Below are 20,121 nucleotides of genomic sequence, written 5' to 3' on the forward strand. Positions count from 1 at the left end.
GAATCATCACTAACCCTTGCTGGTGGCTTTCAGAGAGGCAGGCACTAGGACCTGCAGCACTCCACAGTCAGGCAGACCCTGCAGCCACTTGGACGCTCCTCACTTACTTTCAGAACACTTTTCAAACAAGTGCAAGCCTCAGAAAGGACTGTTTGGGATAATTGACAAAGCATTTGTTCTTCCCCTCCCTGGCATCTCGTGGATTTGGTCACAAACTGGAATAAATTTCAGTGATCCTCGAGGGTCTTACGTCAGTGACGAGAAGAGGGAGCTTTTGCAGAGGTAGAGGACTGTTTCACCTTCATCTGCTCTGCATGAATCTACAGTAACTTGCTACTGTGTAAATTACTACAGTGTAAAATGCAAAGCAACAAAGTAGCTGTTGTAGTACATGTTTTTGCATTACATTAAATCCATTTAGAGACAAAGGAAGGAGAGTTTTTTTAGAATACTGAATAGTTGCATATGTTCATCTTTCAGGTGAGAGTAAAACCTCTGTTAACAATCTGAGGACATAAAGTGTTGAACAAGGTTAATTTCTCCACTTTCTATGTGCATGTCTCTACGATAGTTACCTGGTGAGAGTTACGTTTCAAACAGATCATGTGGGCTTAGGTTTGAAGATCAGACCCGACAGGGAACTGATCATCTCCTCCATCCCCTCAGAAACTGCTGAAGCTTAGCCTCGGGCTCATCAGGTTACAATAGCAGCGATCAGACCTGCGCTCGGCTCCTTGGGCTAGGTAACATTCTCAAAGCATTCCTGCAGAGTTTTTGTGTTTGTATGGCATGTTGGGTTGGAAACGAGGAGCTAGCTGCAGGGTAGTTTTCTCAAATTGTGCTTGCCACAGAAGTAAAACAAATGATTGCATTCTTGACATAATAGCAGGTGATTATGCTCGAGAAGACTTGCTATGCTATTTTGATAAATAGCCACTGTATATTTGTCATTTTGAAATAGCAATTCAAAGAGAGCTCTAAATATACATATGATTTATAACTCATTTGCACTCTCTTGTAATGACCACCAGAAAAATCACCTCTAGATGTTTGCTGGGGTGGAATGTTAAAGTATATAATGAGTTTACAGACAAAGACTGGGTCTGCTTTCGCGCTACATAGTGAATATGGGAACAGAGCAACTCATTTATAAACTAAACCATATGGCCGTTATCAACTGGCATGAAAAATAAACTATCAATAGGGAGGCTTCTCTGCACACACAAAAGAGGCAGTAGTCAGTTTACAGTGACAAAGAGAGTGATGAAGTCAGAGTGATGAAATCAGAGGGGGGTGGGCCGAAGGTAGGATGCTGGTCTCAATGTTGAGTTACGGTACATTTGTAAAGGAGAGGAAATAAACAAAGCCTATTTCAGTCTTTTCCCCCCCAGTGCAGCTCTGATGGTATCTGTGTTTGGTCTTTTGTCTATCAAATTGTTCATCATCATCAATGGCAGCTTCATTTAAAGACTAATTTTACTCTCTGCGATGAGGGTTTGAGTTTGTCGTCAAGTCTCCCGACCTTTGAGGTTGAAGTCGAACTTCAGTTACAGTTCAATTACAAAATACATGAATGCATGTGAGGTGACACAGCTTTGCCGTGCTTTCATATCGGCTAAAAACACCTTTTCAGTCGCGTCATATACGCACGTTTTGTCTGTTACACACTTCCCCAGTAAAAGCGGGTTTTACAAAAGTCATGAGATATAAAGGAAACGCCAAAAGCTGAAGTTTGACATTGTGCGGAGCAAGGCCACTACACTCAATTTGCACAAGGTTTTGCTGCCAAAGTTCGACTAAACTGATATCGGAACTTGAACTCAATTGAACTTTGACCTTAAAGACTCCACAACGTCTTCCTGGAGTTGTGCAACTCTACTCGCCATTGCAAAAATATCAGGGCAAAATTAGGATTGTGACTGTTTACATTCCAATGGCGCCTGTAACATCCTAGTTTGCTGCTTTGTAGCACTATGTGGTGTTTTTTTCCACATGCAAACTATTAACTCTTGTGTGTTTGAAATGTCAAAAAGTTGTCTGACACATAATTGTGAAGCCGCTGAGCGAGTGGTGAGCGAGGCCGCCAGGATGTGAGACAGAATAAAAGCTCCACGTAAAAGAGGTACACGATGTAGATGGAAAAAACATGAAATACCCTGTTAGTACCATTAACACGTAAAGACCCCGTTATTGAGGTTTGGAGTCGTTGACCGTCCCATTAAAACGACAACAAACATTATCCACCAGATGTACATTTATTGCTTAATAGAACTAGTTTCAAGTCTTGAACCGGTTTGATTTTTCTGTCAGTGGTTCGCTTTTAAATCTTGTGATGTAGGACTGGACCTCGTTACATCTCCAACGAAGCGAAACAGAGCTGAAGATAAACAGCCAGATGTCTGTCTAACAGGCGAATGGAAAGAAAAGATGGATCATACATAACAAAACTCAGAATGACAATAACCCAGAGTGTGCAGGTTTATCAGGGTCACCTCTCTGCAGTGGACACCACTCATCTCTTCTTCTGCTCTAGTTCAGAAAAAGGTGTCGCTGACTGTCCAGAACAGGTTCGTTTTAATACACGCAGAGGCCTGAACAGCCTGGTTCTACTCAGATGGACCATACAGCATCTGAAAACCTGTCTGAGAGCCCGAGCCTGGCCTGCCAGACCCTGTTCATCCACCTGTGGCACAGATTGTTCAGCAATGAGGAATGCTGGTGTGTAGAACAGCTCCACTGATGTACATTGCTGCCCTGCATACCAGAAGAGGTGGAAAAAGACAAATGAACTCCACATTTTTGCCATCACGTCTACCACAACGCTTGCAGACCGAGTTTAACACTGCATGCAACACATTTTGTTCATGAAAAAGTGAAAAAAGGTTCAAATCTGAACAGGTTGGAAAATTGTGGAACTGCCACAACATGTGGCAAACTTATATTCAGTTTGACTGCAGCCGAACAGAAAAGTCAGTTTTGGGTTGGACAAGAACTGGCCATCACACATGCTTTCCACTGGACACTTTCCTCTATTGCTCTTTAAACATTTCTCCGATCCAAAAATGAAGGATTTGGGCAACATGGAGCAAACTGCAATAACAAGTTAACTTTAGGGTCGTATACATTTAATGCAGTTTTTCAAGAATGGCAAGCCTGCAATATTTGCCTAAGCTGATAACTATAATTTAGTCATGTCTAGATCAGCATGGATATTGATGTGTTATTCTACTGCTGGGCAGCACTCTTGTTTTTGCTGGATTGAGGAGAGGAAAGTTTGGAGTAGTGCTGCTGAAAGTTGATTAATCAATTAGGCGACTGGCATTTACTCGTGACAGGACTCTCAAAGATTATCTCGTTAAATGTGATCTGCTATTTTTCTGTTTTACATCATTGCAAATTATATATATTTGGCTTTCGGTTGGACAAACAAGCAATTCAAACTCTTCGCTTTGGGCTCCGGGAACTTGTGATGAATATTTTTCCCTTTCCGACGTTCTATGGACTAAACAATCAATGAGTTTATGCCTAAATATTCTCACAATTGACGATTCAGAAAGACATGTCAGCTGAGGACAAGTCACAGGAAAACAATGTCCCACCACCTTAATTAGCACCTTCGTTTGGGAGGTCCAGACATACTCATTACTCTGTGTTCAAGTAATCAGCAACACATATCATTGTCAAGACACACAGAAGCATGAGTGCAGACACGTGGCTTTGGGTGAGCGGTAGGACATAAAGCAAACACGCAAATGATACCATTAATTCAAAAATGTGTTTGGCTTTATTGTGTTCAGAAGTCCATATGAATGACCCACTAGAGAAAGAAACTGTACTAAAAGGAGTTGTGTAGCGTCCACTTCGTTCAGCCGCCTCATGGTGAGCAGCTGAGGAGTGCAGCGGCGTATGTAGTCATGTGAAGGCTGAAAGAATTTAGACTTTCACACAGAAGAGGCACCTGGTAGGACGTGGACACGCTGTACGTTAATTTAAATCACTTTGTTTAAAGATTACTGCTCCTTCCCATGTTTAGGTGTCATAGTACACAGGATGATTATTTTGATAATTTCCCTCTTTTTCTGCCCCCCAAAAAGCAGGACTGTAATTGTCTACAATTACAGAATCTTCTGTTATTCCTCCCCTCAAACCTGATTAGCCACCCTTCATATATAATTGCATCAACATCTATCCTTCCATGTAGACATGTCCCATCATCTCTTGCAGCCTCAGGCATAGTTCAAGGAGCATGGTACCCACTTTAAGTACATGGTGAGACAAAAAGGCTACTGTTGTAGTGTTATCTCTCCTAATAATTCACAAGCAGCTCCTCTGATATGATGGTGGACATTAATATTGACCACTGGTCCGAATTCACAATTTCTAACTAAAGACAGCAGATTAAAATGGGATACAAAAACAGTGGAAAAGTGAATATCTGTAGGGAGAAGCAGCAGAGATACAACAAGCCTGTGCCTGTGATTGAGCTGCAATGCCTCTCTCCACTGAAGTGCCCCTGCAAGCAGGAGTACCTCATCATCTCAGAGTGCGAGTTACAATAAGGCCACACACACAGTGTGTGAACTGTGACTCACTCTGCTCATCCAGCACGCCAACTGCAACTCAAGCCCATCTGCAACTTCTGCTCTTTCACACACAGTCGACTCTACATTAATGCCATTTGAGAAGGGAAACGTGCTTTCAGAATGGAAATGACTGATGTGTATTTTTCAAAATACATGATTATGTTACCGTTCAACCCAAAACTCGTACTGATGGCGAATGTTTTCCACGATCTTTCGATATTGTTGAAGGCAAACTGGATCAACATGGATCAATGGGCCTGTCCAATATACATATTTGTATTCTGACTCCACTTTTTCAAGCTTGTAATTTGTCTGAGTCATCGCAGTCACAGAGTATGGACTAATTGTGTAAAGGAATCTTCTTTTTTGATTTGAGCCACTAAAAAAAAACGCCCAGACGACCGCTAACAAAGACGCGATACAAACAGTCAAATTTGCTTGAAACAGAAAACGTCAAACACATCCCCACGTATGCATTTTTACATACACACCTCGTCCTCTGTGGCGTCACTTTATTTATCCCTCCATAACAGCGGGGGTGAATTTATTTGGAGAAGGTGGAACCATAATATAGGGATACAGAAAACTGCAGTGAAGAGAACAATAGCTGCAGTAAAAGAGGCGCAAAGGTGTCGGAGTGTGTGCGAGAAGCTGCGTGATTGGTCACGAAGGTGCGGGTATATCACACTCTCAGTGAACCCAGACTTTAAACAGTCAATTTGGTGAGAGTTTGCCACAAAATGTCAAAGCAAAGATGAAAATAAAATCCAAGATAGGAAAAGGAGTCCTTTTTCCACAAGGTGGCAAAACAATAGCGATAATTCAGACAAACTTCAGGCTGTCGCATTGAACTGAGAGCTGCTGGACAAAGAATTTAGATACTTTGGCTAAGGAGGGTTGGCTCTTAATAAAGTCCAAAGCTAATATGTGGTACACTTACTACAAATGTGTACATCCTTCTATAAAAGAACCCACTATGAGCCTCTTTGGACCCTCTGCATCCTGGTTTTCATTCGGCGAAAACAAAAACAGCAGCACTTAGGACATACGGGTGACACAAAAGAAGAGTCACCACAAAGACAACAGGCCACAATGCAATATACTACAAAACAACCACTGAACTGATTGTTCCAATACCAAGAATATACTCTGGATAATGCTTTCAGACAAACAAAGCTGCTACAAACCAACACGCTATATAGTTTGGTTTGAAGTGACAGACACACACAGCACTGAACAGAAGTGTACACAGAGGCTCGCTGGACTGTGAGTGAAATGGCTTGAATGTTTTTCATCAGAATTCCAGAAATTTTCTAAGATGTGTCCAGATATGCATGATTTTTTTTTTAATATGACAGTAACAGACTCAACATCAGCCAAGTGTGGACACAGGATGATGTAAAGGTCTGGCCAAATCATTTCCTTAAGTGAAGAGAGAAATCAAAGCAGCTACTCCATCCAAGCACTGAGAGCGATATCTGATCTGGCATCTGCTGCCGCAACGTCCTCCAATAAGTGAATTGGCTGTGATCCTGAGAACAAAAATTAGCGGGGTCAGGGTCATTATCAGCAGGAGAATTTGAGACAGCTCCGGGTGATGCAGGCTGTATGAAAGTTCAACTCTAAACTGGGCCAAAGTTAATTCACAAACGAATGAAATGAATGGTTCACCTCAGGAGACGGAGGTCCGCGAGGTTTGATCCCAAACGGCACAAACTAAACTTCCGCCGCATTGCTGAAAAATCGCCCGAGTCATTGTTGTAAGGGTTTATTTAACTAATTTGGAGCACTCGAGCGGAGCCCTTTTCTGTGCCGAGCGTGTTGTGTTTAGTTACATTGTGTATAGAAACTGGGGTCAGCTGTGTTTCCTCAGAGCAGTGAGACCAAACACAGCCATCAGTGAGTAATAAAACTGTCCTTGTTAAATCCGCCTTTCACCATTCTCATGCGGTCGTTTCTGTCCTCGTCCGTGATTGCATTTCGTGTCTTCGGTTTTGGGCAGTATAAAGAGAGATGTTGTACACTTTATGACACATTCTTTCTCGGGCTGTTTTCACTTATCTTTGACGTCATGAAGTTCAGTCGATTTTGTTGCGGGTCTGCACAGATGCGTGATCTGCTGTATAATCTGAGCGGTCAACAGGAAATATGGTGTAAGTCCTCTTGTGGGAACGCCTCGGCTTGTAAATACAAAACCACAAAGCCATATTATTATTTTGTGTAAACATAAACAATAGGCTGCTATTGTCATCCACATGTTGCAATCGAAGTATCCGCTCTCAAGTGATAACTGAAGTTTCTATCTGTTGCATCATTAAAAGCTCTGGATGAAAAGGCCCTTCCTGATCTGCCCTCTGGTTTGACTCAGTTCAGTCCCAGTTTGGACCTGATGTGGTCTTCAGGTCTCAGCACCAGGCAGACTTTCACACATCTGCCTTAAATCACATCTGACTGCCAGCAGAGGCCTCATTTCTCAACCAAAGGTCATATTTTGTTGGAAACTGTTTCCCACATAGTTGTCTGATAACAGTAAATCAGAAAATTGCTTCAACTAGATACAACAGGACAGCAGTCAGAAAAAAAAGGGGAAATTATGCGCGTCAATTGCATGCTATTACCCTTCTTAACGTGTTTCCTTGACTAGTTGCCAAAAGACAAAATAAGATATTTCGCTTCCCCCCAACTTGTGGACAAGCTGAGGCAGGTACACATGCAAAGAATCAAACCTTAAATACATCTTAAACGCATTGCACATGAGTCCTTGAACACTGCAATGCTCAGTGTTCACATTTGTGTACAGCAATCCATCCAATGGCATGTGGAGGCACGTCTGTTGGCACGTGTGAAGTGACAGCTTAAAAAAATTGTTCCAACACGTGTATTGTGTTACATCATGTGGTTTTTGATTGTAACATAGTAGCCTTAAAAAATGGGCTTTGAAAAAATGCCTGTTTCCATCCAAGAATCAGTTGAGAATTAAATACACTGGGCAAAATCCAAACTCACATACTGTAACTTCAAGTTAGTCTGAAGCTCTGGTGTGAAGGTGATGTTCACATTGTTCAACTGCAAACAATTCATGAGTTATTGAATCTAAATGGAGTTTGAAATTCCCATGAAATGGCTAGCGGGCGGCTATGCTAAGTGTTTCCTTTAAAACAGGAAGCTGAATGTGCAATATGAAAAGGCAAACTCTAAAATACAATTAATATTACCTCCGAAATGACTGTTTTTAACGTCATTATTCAGCCAGATACTGGTGCATAGGTGAGGTATAGAGCAAGACATAAGTGATAAAAACATTGATTCTGAATTCACAGGAACTTAAACTTACAATTATTGACCGGGTCCTGATTTGATCAGTTCCTTTAGAATTCAGTTCCTTATACAGATTTAACTAAACGCAAACAAACCATGCTTCAGTGACACACAGACCTCCCCGCAGTTTATCTCCTTCACGAATTTCACCATAATGTCTTAGCGTCTTTAGCCTCTTGCCAGCTATCACCTGCTGCTGCTACTGCTGTGCAGTGTTGGTGTGTGGGTGTGATCAGGTCTTTGTCAAACAGACTCCAGTTTAAAACACACTGAGGGCTTTCTGATGCAAGGTCTGTATTCAGAGAGAATGCTATTTCTCCAAGGGGAGTATCAGTGAGAGAACAACAAATGAACTATCATTCACCTTTTTGTGCTGGACCTCAGTCAAGACACATTTCAGTAACAGTTCTACTAACTGTATTAAGCCCTTCCTCGATTTGGCAGTAAAGCCAAATATAGCCACACATAAACTTTCTGTTTCCACTGCCAATCTCCTTTCCACGCCTCTCAAGCTTTTTTTAATTTTAACCTTTCTTCTTCCTGTGAACCTACTCTCTGTGACTATCGCCTCAGGAAAGAATATACAGTACCACTGCCATAGCAACAAAATTATGCCCTATTTATCTCTGACTGAAAACACTATTCAAGGTACTGTAAGAGATGTTTATACACCATCCTTCCTGCACCTTCCTGCCTATCCTTGTGTATCTATGAAATCTACCACAGCAGAGCCGCGTGCATGACTAATTGATGGATTCCCATCCATCAATTAAGATGTGAGTGGCTCAAGAAATAGGACAAACTAACAACTGGAGAGAAACGCTTTGACGGTAACTGAGGGCTAATTATAGTGGCGAGCAGCAATATGGTGACAATCTAGCAATTTAGTCACAAAGGAGGAAATTTTTTTTTTAAGTTTTAGCAGTTTCTTTTTTCTGAAATTATAGTAAGGGAGTACAATTTGAAACCATTCACCCTCACATTAAAGGATTTAAAAGCTGTTTTCTAAATTCAGATGACTGCAATAAAGCTAACATCAGCCTGCGTCACTTCAGATAACATAGGACCATTCTGCAAAGTTGTTAAGTTTAATTTGGGACTGTGGGAAAAAAAATCCAGAAAAATGGAGATGTGCTATTGTTGGCTATATTGAAAATGAAACGTCTCTTGTGTAAAAAAAAAAGACATCTACGACGTGCCATCCGTCTAGATATGTCTGTCTGCTTTTACCATTATTTATGTGACAGACTTGAAATTTGAACAAATTACATTGAGTTTTATTATCAATTGTAAAAGCAAAGCCACAGACTGAATTATTTCCACTAGGTTGTAGTTTATGAAACATTCTCTATACATACATTTACCATAAAGCTATGGCATAAAAGACTGATTTTTTATGGGTTGAATATTTGCTGTAGTTCCACAGCCAGCAGAGCTGTCCCATTACTTGAGTATATTGCAGTCTGGATTTCATGGCAAGGCAGGGAAAGAAAATAAAGACAGCTTTAACATGTTTCTTTCTATCACCATCAATGTGAATTCACATATAGTATACATATTTCACATAGATCCCCACATTTTCCTCCAGGAACCTCTGAGTTTGAGGGCTTAAATTCAGCCCTCAGCTAAGCCTCAACCTGGTGAGCAGTTTTGCATGAATGACCACAGCAACGTAATGAGCAGCATGTCATTCAAAGCCCATTGGTGCCTTTCAGATAAAGTCACCTGCACCTCCCTTCCTATTTGAATGAGAGCCAGCCCTGGAGGATCGGGTTACTGGAAGGGCTATGTGACTTTTACCATATGAATGAAGCCACTGCCATTTTTTTAAGAGGGAGGTAGATTGTTCGTGGTCTGCAGACTGGATTGTGTGCCACCCCAGGCTGCTTGTCAGTCATCCCAGACGGGGCTCATTAAACTGACTCCATTAGAGCTAATGAGTTGTAGGTCAGTGGTTGTGGGTGGCCTCTCCATTCAAGGCTAACAGACCACATAAACTGACTGGCTTGCACATTCAGTTAATTCACACCAACAAGGGAACAACTGTTTTGTCTGCCTTCACTCCAAACCTGCATCTACAGGAGCCTCAAAGTATCCTGCACCAAGACATTTTCTCTTAATTCAGTCAGTCAGATGACTTGGAATGGCTATAAGAAATCCACTGTAGGTAGAAAAAGCTGCTTCTTTATGTCTGAACTCTGACTTTGCACAGCAGAGACTGGGGGTGAAGCTGAAATACTACTGTACATGACCCATAGCAGCGGTGTTACAGCACAGGAGCAGTGCAGCAGGAGCATCGAGTAACAGATATGTTACAATACTGTGAAGTGGGCCATAACTAATGTTTATTTTCATTATTGATTAATCTACCATTCATTTCATAAATATTCAAATTAATTCATTAATCATTTGCTCTAGAAAATATCTGAAAACAGAAAATAAATAAATAAATAAATAAATAAATAAATCCCAGAACACAAGTATTCAGAGTGCTTGTTTTTGACTGCATTTGGTGCCTAAGTGTTGAGGTCATCACTTACAGACACTGCAGGGGAAGCTATTAAAATTCCCATTAAATCAAAACCAGTGTTTAAGTGTTTTAATCACATATATCTTGCGCTACACCTATAGGCCAGTATCTAGCCCAGCAATGACAAACAAGCTGCTATAAAATTAAGTTATATATAGCTGTAAGTTTCGTACAGCTTATAAAGTTGTGTTTTTGTACAGTAATCAGTGAGGCCCAGCACTCAGAAACACTTCTCCAACCTAATTCTTGTCTCATTTGTGGTCTGATAAACAGTAAATGTATCTAATTCAGTGCCCCATATTGTTAGATTTCCATGTTTCCGTATCCGTCATATCTCGCGGGGCCACGTGAGCGCGGTTTCCATGGGAACATATTTTCCTGATTCATGCCATAGGCCCGGCCGCTGTCTGGTGGTCTGCTGCCTGCCATTTAATTCAATATGAATTTGACAGGTGGCCAATTCTTAACATACATACAGCTCCATTAAGCTGCCACTTCCTCCTTGATGCTCAAATAACTACTTTAAAACGTGTAAAAGTGGGTCAATGTGACAACTTTTGAGTTCCTTTTATAATACTGGGTTACATAAATGCAGACAGCATTACAATACTTGTGACCAACAACCGACGAAAAAATAAGCTCAGAAACCAGACATAAATTCACATGTAAAGCCAAAGCAAAGTGATGACATAGCAGATATTAGCAGCCGGCAAACGCACAAAAACCACACGCTGCAGCCTCACAGCGTCACAATTTCCAGCCACACAAACACCAGCTGAGCAAAGCCAATGCATCAAGTCACCATAAGCGTGTTAGCATAAGCAGCACTAAGTTACTTAGCTTGACGAAGCGAAGCAGTGGTCCTCCAAATCTCCGCGTTGAGTAACTTTATGGAAATAAAGTTAGCTACTTTAGCTAAATCCCAAAACTCCGCTTCTCCGGCTTGATGCGACGTTTGAGTACCGGCTGAAAATGAGTCCGGCCCAAACATGTTTATAAAGATGAACTAGCCTCTGAAATATTTGTAAAATAGTTCTTAAATGAGTGAAGAAGAGCGCAGGGCGGTGATATAAGGGTGCGTTTGATTTTAAGTTGTAAATTGTTTTTGTTTTGTTTGTTTTATGACATCATCAATAGAAACACGGGTCAACTGTCATTTAAATATGGCTCTAAATACTACCATACCCATGAGCCTCAGCTGCCATTGCTATGGAGGAACAGCCAATCAGAGGGGCCCGAACACTTCCGCTTAAAATGGTACAAAAAAAAAATGAATAAATAAAAAATCTTGGAAGCAGCATTTGACAAAACAATTTCACCTCATTTAGTAGCTCTTCTGGAGCTTTTGGCCATATCATGTGATCTAGCAGGTGTAGTTTGTAGCTATCTAAGAACTGGAGACATGCAAGTGTGCATTTTGATCCTGAACACTTCTATTTTAGCCAGGAAGCTGAGTTATAAAATATACTGAATAAAATCAATTGTAAAATCAATAAAACCATTGATCCCACTTTAATTAATTATCAGCAGCAAAAGGAGGTATGAGAATAGAAGCATGATATAAATAAATAACGAGAAAACTATATAGGCTACCTTATGTGCATATTACATGGATCATGAACATTTTAAATAATAGGTTCATTATAGCTTACACCATACATAAATGATAACTATGAACTGTATAAAGATGCCAGCATAAATGAAGTGATGATATAGGCTGTTGCAATGCATATTACAATAGAAAAACTGGAATTAGGTGGTGAGTATAAGAGGTTTAGTGCCTACAGCTAGCAGCCACATGAAACGGATGCTGCACTTGAAGGCAACTCTTGTACCACAAAAGAGGGAGAGCATGACCACAGAACAGCCTGAAATGTCCCGAGCAGAATTTTAACAAGGTTTTGGAAATGTTCCATGAGGATCTTGCTCATGCTCACTTCGAAATATGTCCTGCAGTGTTGCAGACATGCTGTTCAACATCACCCCAGTTGTGTTTTATTGGGCCAGGTCCCGGAAGTGACAGGCAGTTTCAGGAAGCTAAAGTCAGACCAAAGCTGCCATCGCACATTATCCTGTTTACAGACAGAGAGGTGTGTGCCAACAAACAGCACTTCCTTCAGTGTTGCACCATCACCATAAATGGGAACAAGCAACATTTTTCCACTCTCCAGTCATCAGGTGGCCGTGCGCTGCTGTAGCCCATCTGCTTCAAGGTTCAATGAGTACTGCGATGTGAGATGCTCCAGCACACACAAATGTTGTATGGCGCTGTTATGTGCATATTTGTAGCCCACCTAGTAGCTTGAATGAATGTTGCCATTCTCCTCTCACCACAGACTGCTGACTGCATGTTTCTTAACCACTTAGTAGCTGTTACAGCTGTGTGTCAAGGGCCAAAATCTGATCCTCAGAATAAGTGGGGCATTTGTTCTTGATTAGCATGATGGCTATTTTTCATCATATATAAACTGCTGCTGTGAAACCGCTTCAAAATAAAAACAGGAAGAATCAGAATCGCTTCATTTGCCAAAGGCACAATACACACAGGAATTTGACCAGGTGAACGTTGAAAATTGAAAGGTTCGGTTGTATGCGAGTTAGGAATAATACAGTAAATAGGCCTCTGCTGCATTATGCTACATTTGCACATATTGCAAAGCTGTGGCAAATATTGCACATATTGCACAGTCCACAAACAGTTTGAGTGTGTCTGTGTGGTGGGTTGCGTGGTGGGTGGGTGGAAAAAGTTAAAAGCACAAATATTCAGATCTTGTTATTTTCGCAGAACGCCGACTGTGCTCCTTACACAGATATTAGCTCTAATTACACACTATCCATGACATTAGTTTATGTTCCTCTGCTGCTGTAATGCAGTTGATCTATGACACATTCTGTGGTATTTCATAATAAATCTCATAATGTTTGGTGGTTCGGCTGCTGGTGTCAAGTAGCCTCAAGCTGAATTGTCAGCATGAAACATCAATGAGAGTCACAGCTAAGATTGAATAAAGATTAAAACTGATAATGTTTTAGTCTCTGTATCATGTTGCCTACATTCACTGCATCATTCTTGGCTGGGATCTACACAAAATCTCAGGTACTTTCTGTGCTCTGAATCTGACACCTACACGAAGATCAAATTTAAAGATAAGACAGAGCTTTATTTATCCCGAGGGAAATTGTTGTGCAGCAATTGCAGCAAAAGGAAGGAGAGAGTGCAAATATAAAACTTAAAATAAACTCTGTAAAGTCAGTACGCCAACCTTGAGGTGGTTTGGTTTTGTCAAACTATTTCCAAGGTCAAGACTGAAATTTAATGCTTAAAATGGATAGTTTATGTAGAGTACAGCAACATATGCATACATGTATTTTCTCAGTTATGCTCCTTAAACTGAAATAAATGTGAAATAAACACACAGCTGGAACGTTTTGTTTGGATCAGATTTTACCCGCAGCAGTTAGATCATTCTTCAACCTCTGTTGGTCTACCAGTTCATTGCATCCTGCAGAAAAGATGAACGTTAGACTTTATGACAGAGACTTATGGCGGCCGGCTTGTCGAACAGCCCGTCCTGCGGTTGAAAGGTCACAGGTTTAAACATGGAGACAGCCAGAGACCACCACTGTTGAGGTGCCGTAAAGCAGGAACACTTCCTGTGCCAGTGTGGACTCTTTGCAGGAATACACTGGTGTCATTTAGATTTACAGCCCATTTTCTTCTGTTTATATATATGTTACATTCCTTTCATTTTGCACGGCGTGTTTCCTCAGCCGTGCTGGAAAGTGCTGGCAAAGAAAGCCCGAATTTAAAAAATCTATAAGAATGTCAAGTCAAGCTGTTTTCAGGGATTATTTCTAATCTTTTAGAGTCTTTCAGTGGGTGTCCGCTGGTTGACACTAAGTAAGATATAACAGAGCACGAAGTCCACTCACACTTGAACACACTTGAGCACAGCGACATGACGATAAAACATGATGACAAAACATAATTAAGGCTTCTGGTTTATTGTGATGAATTACGCAGCTCGTATGGTGTCTGTGTTTCATCACCGCACAAAAACAAATCTCGCATCTCTGAAATCAGGCCTGTTGGAGTCATTTAAGAGACAAAAGAGACATTGGAGTCCTCTGCTGTGTGCATGTGGCTTCATACACAAAATACCAAATACTTAAATGACCTGGTTTCTACCTGTTCCTGAATAAACTTTAAATGTCTCGCTATATCTGTCCGTTAAAGTGCAGAAGAATTTAAGTTTCAACAAACCTGTCAAAACTCATATATTAAGGAAGGCTGACACGGTTTACGACGTTATTATAAAACTAAACTACATGTTTCCACTCTAGATAATCTACATTATGCAGGTCTGTTTCGTTACTTCGGTATGTTCAGTATGTGAGGATCCGACGAGCAGGAATAACATATTAACTTTCTCTTCCTGTATCAGTCTCTCAAAGAATGTGTTTACAGTGGGTTTATGAACCGGGTGAGACACTTTCTCTGCGTGTCTCTCAACAGGGATACAGAGCGGAGGCAGAGGAGGGCAGAGGTGTGCTGGATGGGGGCCACAGCCGGGCCTGATGGCAGGAGCCCAGAACACATGGAGCTCTAATCACGTCCTCTAGAAGCCACAAGGTGCTACAGTTCACGTGGAGACACTGAAAAGGTAAACCGACGGGTGGATGACGTGGACAAACACGTCCCGTCAATCCGTGCAGCGGCGTTTAGACCAGTCGGTCAAACCTTGTGTCAGGTCACAAACACGGCATCAAAGAAGTCGTGAATACATGAATTTTACCACTTTTAACTCACTCCATGATGACATCCCTAAAATAAGACACAAGTAGATTTTAGTCTAAAATATGCAAGTGAATACTGTAGAAATTCAAATTAACCAGGAGTCGACTGACGTGTTTTTTTTTAGGGTCAATACCAATTATCAGTAATCAAAGGCTAATAATCAATATTTGGAACTGAATATAAATTTGCAGTACAGAAATTCTTAGTGTCAAAATTCAGAATAACCAGTGGTTGAATGTCACTAAGTACATCTCTTCAAGTACTGTACTGTTGTACAATTTTGCAGTATTTGTACTTTACCTGAGTATTTCCGTTTTCTGCTACTTTATACTTCTCTTCATGTCGGTGGCAAATATTGTACTTTTCAGTCCAGTGCAGTTATTTGATTACTTCAGTTTCTAGTTACTCGCAAATTCAGATTTTTGATATAACATAAAAATCCAATCATACATTATAATGTATAACGAAGAGGTTTTACTTTTATCTTCTACTCAAAATTTCATCATTCCCATAAAACAGCAGTCTTTTCTGTCAGCAGACTTTCTTCACTATAGATTCAACACACAGGAAACTGAGCTTTAATTAAGGCTCAGTTCCATTTAGGTATCCTGCACACCAGGCTAGCAAGCCAGTCACAGGACTGGATGTGAAAGATATGAATGAAATCCACCAATCATTAATGTTATTGATTACAGCTGTGCTGCTCTGCTATGACACATAAAATCTGTGATAAACTCATAGTGGACGTATTTGCTTTGCATGCATGTGATATATGTCCTATAGAAAGTTTCAGGCAGCAATTAAAGCATTAATTTATTTCAAATTGATAAATAACTTGATATCATTAAAAGAGGCCAGAGAGAAAATCACTTTTATCCTTTTCTCATCAGTTTTGTCCTGAGTTTGTTCTCAACATTCAGAGCCTTTCACTTCCTTGTGTGAACGAGATGTTGTCGCTGGGGAGGCGCTGCGCTCGTTTAATGTTTTTTCTTTCCCTTTTCATCAGCCTTGTGCTCAACAAACAAAGGTTTCAGCTTTTTTTTCCTGCTTCCTGCTGTAAATCAGCCTCCCTGCGTGTCCTCAAGCAATCCAAGCTGGCACTTCATGTAATTCTGCTCGTGTCCTGATGTTGCACCAGACACAGGAAGCGAGCTCAGGGAGGGGAGCTGTGAGAGGAGATACTAACCTGAATTAAATGCACCTCACAATCATTAATTGATGCAGTTATTCACATTATGTTCTTCTGTACATGCTGTGATTTTTCTTTTGATTTGTTGTGCCAGCAGTTTTAATCCAGGGCATTCACCCTGACACCTGAGGCAAACACAGCGTGTAATAAACCTACCTGACGGAGCCTGCTGGCAGAGCCACCACAGGTGTTAACACGCCTGCCATTCTCGTTGCACTGTGTTAAATACAGTGCACAGCCTGTCAGTTACGCCGGCCGGTATGGACAGATGTGTTGTTGTGTGGAGTCACGGTGTGATGAAAAGAGATCAAAATGATGGGATGTCACAACAGTGTCTTAGATCCTATTGGTAACGTGACACCTGTTCCCATGGTTAGCGCACACACAGAAGATCTATTCATGTGTTCTTCACTGTGAAATTTTGCTCAGTTTCTGCAGTAATGCGATGGTTTTCCTCCTCACCCAGACACAAATCATGGATTCCCTTTTCATGTCTGTGAATACGGTGCGAAGATTATATCAGACTGTGAGCTTAGCCGAGCTCAGCTCAAATCTTGAATATCTGTGGAGTCGAGAGGCAAACACCCAAAAAACTGATGGATAATCAGCTTCAATTTATTCATTCATAAAACCACAGATATGACAGTGTTCCTGTTCAAATATCCAGAAAATAAAACCATAGATTTGAAGAAAATGGTAAAAACTAGAATGAAATTTAACCCTCCATATTTCTACAGACCATATTGGACAGCTGGACGTAATACAAAGAGATCACTGTCCTCTCTGTGTGACAAACTTCACGTTTGCATGATTACATTTAAAATCAGCCTTTTTTCGCCCTTCAACTGCCACTCTTCACAGTGTCCTAACCTAAAAGGTAGAATCCTAACAATTGGACCTTTCACCATCTCTAACCTAAACTTAATCGTTTGATCTGTGGCTCTTGTGTTGTGGGACAGCCTTACAGGAAATGGAAGCTGACTAAGAAATTCCAGTAAATCTCCTGTAAAACTACAAGCATGTCAGGCACAGAAGTTTGTATCTACTGTACTTAGAAAAACATTTACTGCTAAGCCACTGAGCATTAAGTGTCATACCCTTAGTGTTCGGCTAGGTGTGTTTTCCACTTGAAAGAGGAGCTGCTACCTGCGCCTATTAGCTTAATCTCACTGTTCGACATGTCGTACCTTGAAACTGGGAAAGAAAAATGGGGAGTATCCACACACTGGATTAAAGCTTCCATAAGTTCACTGGAATGAAATGCAGTTTCTGCCTCAGAAGGATTTGGAGCTTAAATCCACTGTTCAAATACTCTCCGGTTCAACCTCGCTGAATCTGTTGCCCTGCAACTGGCCTAAATATAAGATGCAGTGTTCATAAATCTACCTGTCTGTACCCTGACACTTCAGCACTTCAGAGCACTGTGTGAGAGATACAATGGTCAATGTGCCAGTAAAGGGTCTGATAATTGAATATACTGAAGTGTGCTGATGCCCTCAGGTTGTGTGCCCATGAGGTCGTCCACGCTGGTCCTGTTCCTCCTCTTCAGTGCGCAGGCTGTGGCCGCCATCGCAGGAGCAGCACAGCAACAGTGTCCGGGCAGCAACCCCAGCTCCGTCCCCACAGTGGACCCCAAACTCCTCACCAAACGCCGCTACCTCTCACCCAGGGTGCTCTTCAGCGCTCAGCCGCCTGATGCGGAGCCGGCGGGGTCGCAGGGTTCCAGCAGAAGGACCCGTAGGCGGGCAGGGCAGCCTCAGCACCGCGGGGTTTACTCGGTGTGTGAGAGCATCAGCGTCTGGGTGGGCAACAAGACCAAAGCCACGGACATCTCCGGCAACGAGGTGACAGTGCTGCCGGACGTCAACATCAACAATGTCAACAAGAAGCAGTACTTCTTTGAGACGACGTGTCACAGCGCCCGCTCGGGCAGCTCTGGCTGTTTGGGGATCGATGCGAGACACTGGAACTCCTACTGCACCAACTCACACACTTTTGTACGAGCGCTGACGTCCTTTAAGAACCTGGTGGCGTGGAGGCTCATACGCATCAACGTGGCCTGCGTGTGCGTGCTGAGCCGCAAGTCATGGCGGCAGTGAGGACTGTGCGCGCGCGTCACGCACACACAGGGTCGCACGCTCAGTGAAACACAGTACAAACACAGACATACTCATCACCAAAGACTTTCACCTTCTGCACAAAGTAAATTATTGGTATACGTCAAAGTATCAGGACTGCATGTATAAACACCAGGCCTGGGTCAAACAGTATGTGACGCTCTTTTACCTGTTCAGGTGAATCAAACATTAAAGGGTTGCTGCTGTGTCACTCATGCCTACTCCTCATGTAAAAATCCTGTCCACACAAGCTGTTTTGAAAATCTCCGTCCACATGAAAATGGAAAAACACACCTGAAGTGCTGTAAAGAACAGGAGCCAGCACAACAAGTGGTGATATGACCTTTAACCCTAAAGCCATGTCGGCCAATCAGAAGGCTGAATAAAAGCTGTTACCGGTAGGCTACCTGCAACCAGAGGTCTGATCCTACTGAGGTGAAGGCAGGTCATGCTTGTGGCATAATGAACAAGGGAGATTACTGTGCACATTTCTGAATACTTTCACCCAAAAGCTTCACGCTCAGTGACCGAAAATTGTGTCTGTATGTGGGAAAAAAAGGTTGAAACGGTTTGAAAAACACCCGTGCACGTGAGGACTAGGCGTTTGTCTTAGCTGTGACTCAGGTTCAGCTTGTTGAGGGTGGACCTGACTGCTGAGTCAGCATGAGAGTCATCAAACCCCCAAGAATCACACTTAAAGAGGAACTCCTCCGTCTTTGGGAGGTAGTTCACAGCTCAGAAGCAGCTACTTGAAGTCTGACAAACTGCCTTAACTGATGTCACTTGAGTCGGTTCGGTCTGAAGACGACGAGTTTGAGAGTGAAAAAAACCTGGAGGTGTGGAGACCCCCAGACCTCTGCAGTGTCGCCCTCGTCTGCTTGGGGGCTACATTAGCTTTAGCAGCAAGTCTTAAGTGATCACATGTATGTCTAGATCAAGAGACAAGAATTTTTGGCTTAATCATTGTATAAGTTATTTGTTAGTCTGCAAAAGCAAATATTTAATTTTTTTTATTTAATTATATATGTGTGAAATCCTCAATATCTCCAGTCACACTTAACATGTGAAATCAGAACAATGTAATATATTCATAATAGATAAATAAGGTTTAAATGTGGATAAAATAATGGGAAATTTGTGACAATGAAAACAACAAGAAGATCAAACTGAAGCAGGAAAGAAAATCTGCCGCTGGTGTACAAGGTCAGGCAGAAAAATCATATAATGAGAAGAATTTAGCATCATGCTGACGCTGACAACCAAAGCCAGCTTTACACCTACTGTCTAAAGAAAGTGAAGAATAAAAATAAAGTGGTGTTACATCTGATCAAACCTTGAAATCCAGTGCAAACAGTGGGCTAAGATTACCCGGGTTATTCATCACGGCCACTGATATGTTGAACAATCATAAAACATGAGGATTTTTGGCCTCACGTCTGTTTCTGTGCTGCCGTCATCTCTCTCTCTCTCTTTTACAGATGAAGAGACCCTTAAAAGAAGCTCATTTTTAAGTAAAAAGACATGATTAGTTAGAAAATGGAAGTAAAAGTGGAGGATTAACACAGCTCAGCCTTTCTCTGTGGATC

The 20,121-nt window shown here is 41.6% G+C and overlaps 1 protein-coding gene across 1 annotated transcript; it reads left to right on the forward strand.

Moving 5' to 3' along the window:
- The first annotated feature begins 234 nt into the window (after window positions 1-234).
- Window positions 235-18,517, forward strand: ngfb (nerve growth factor b (beta polypeptide)). Its single transcript, XM_070959638.1, has 3 exons — window positions 235-282; window positions 14,948-15,095; window positions 17,919-18,517. The coding sequence occupies exon 3, from the start codon at window positions 17,930-17,932 to the stop codon at window positions 18,515-18,517; it is 588 nt and encodes a 195-aa protein (XP_070815739.1). The 5' UTR covers window positions 235-282; window positions 14,948-15,095; window positions 17,919-17,929.
- Window positions 18,518-20,121: the final 1,604 nt, after the last annotated feature.

Source organism: Chaetodon trifascialis, chromosome 3 (genome assembly GCF_039877785.1).
Source record: "Chaetodon trifascialis isolate fChaTrf1 chromosome 3, fChaTrf1.hap1, whole genome shotgun sequence".
NCBI lineage: Eukaryota > Metazoa > Chordata > Actinopteri > Chaetodontiformes > Chaetodontidae > Chaetodon > Chaetodon trifascialis.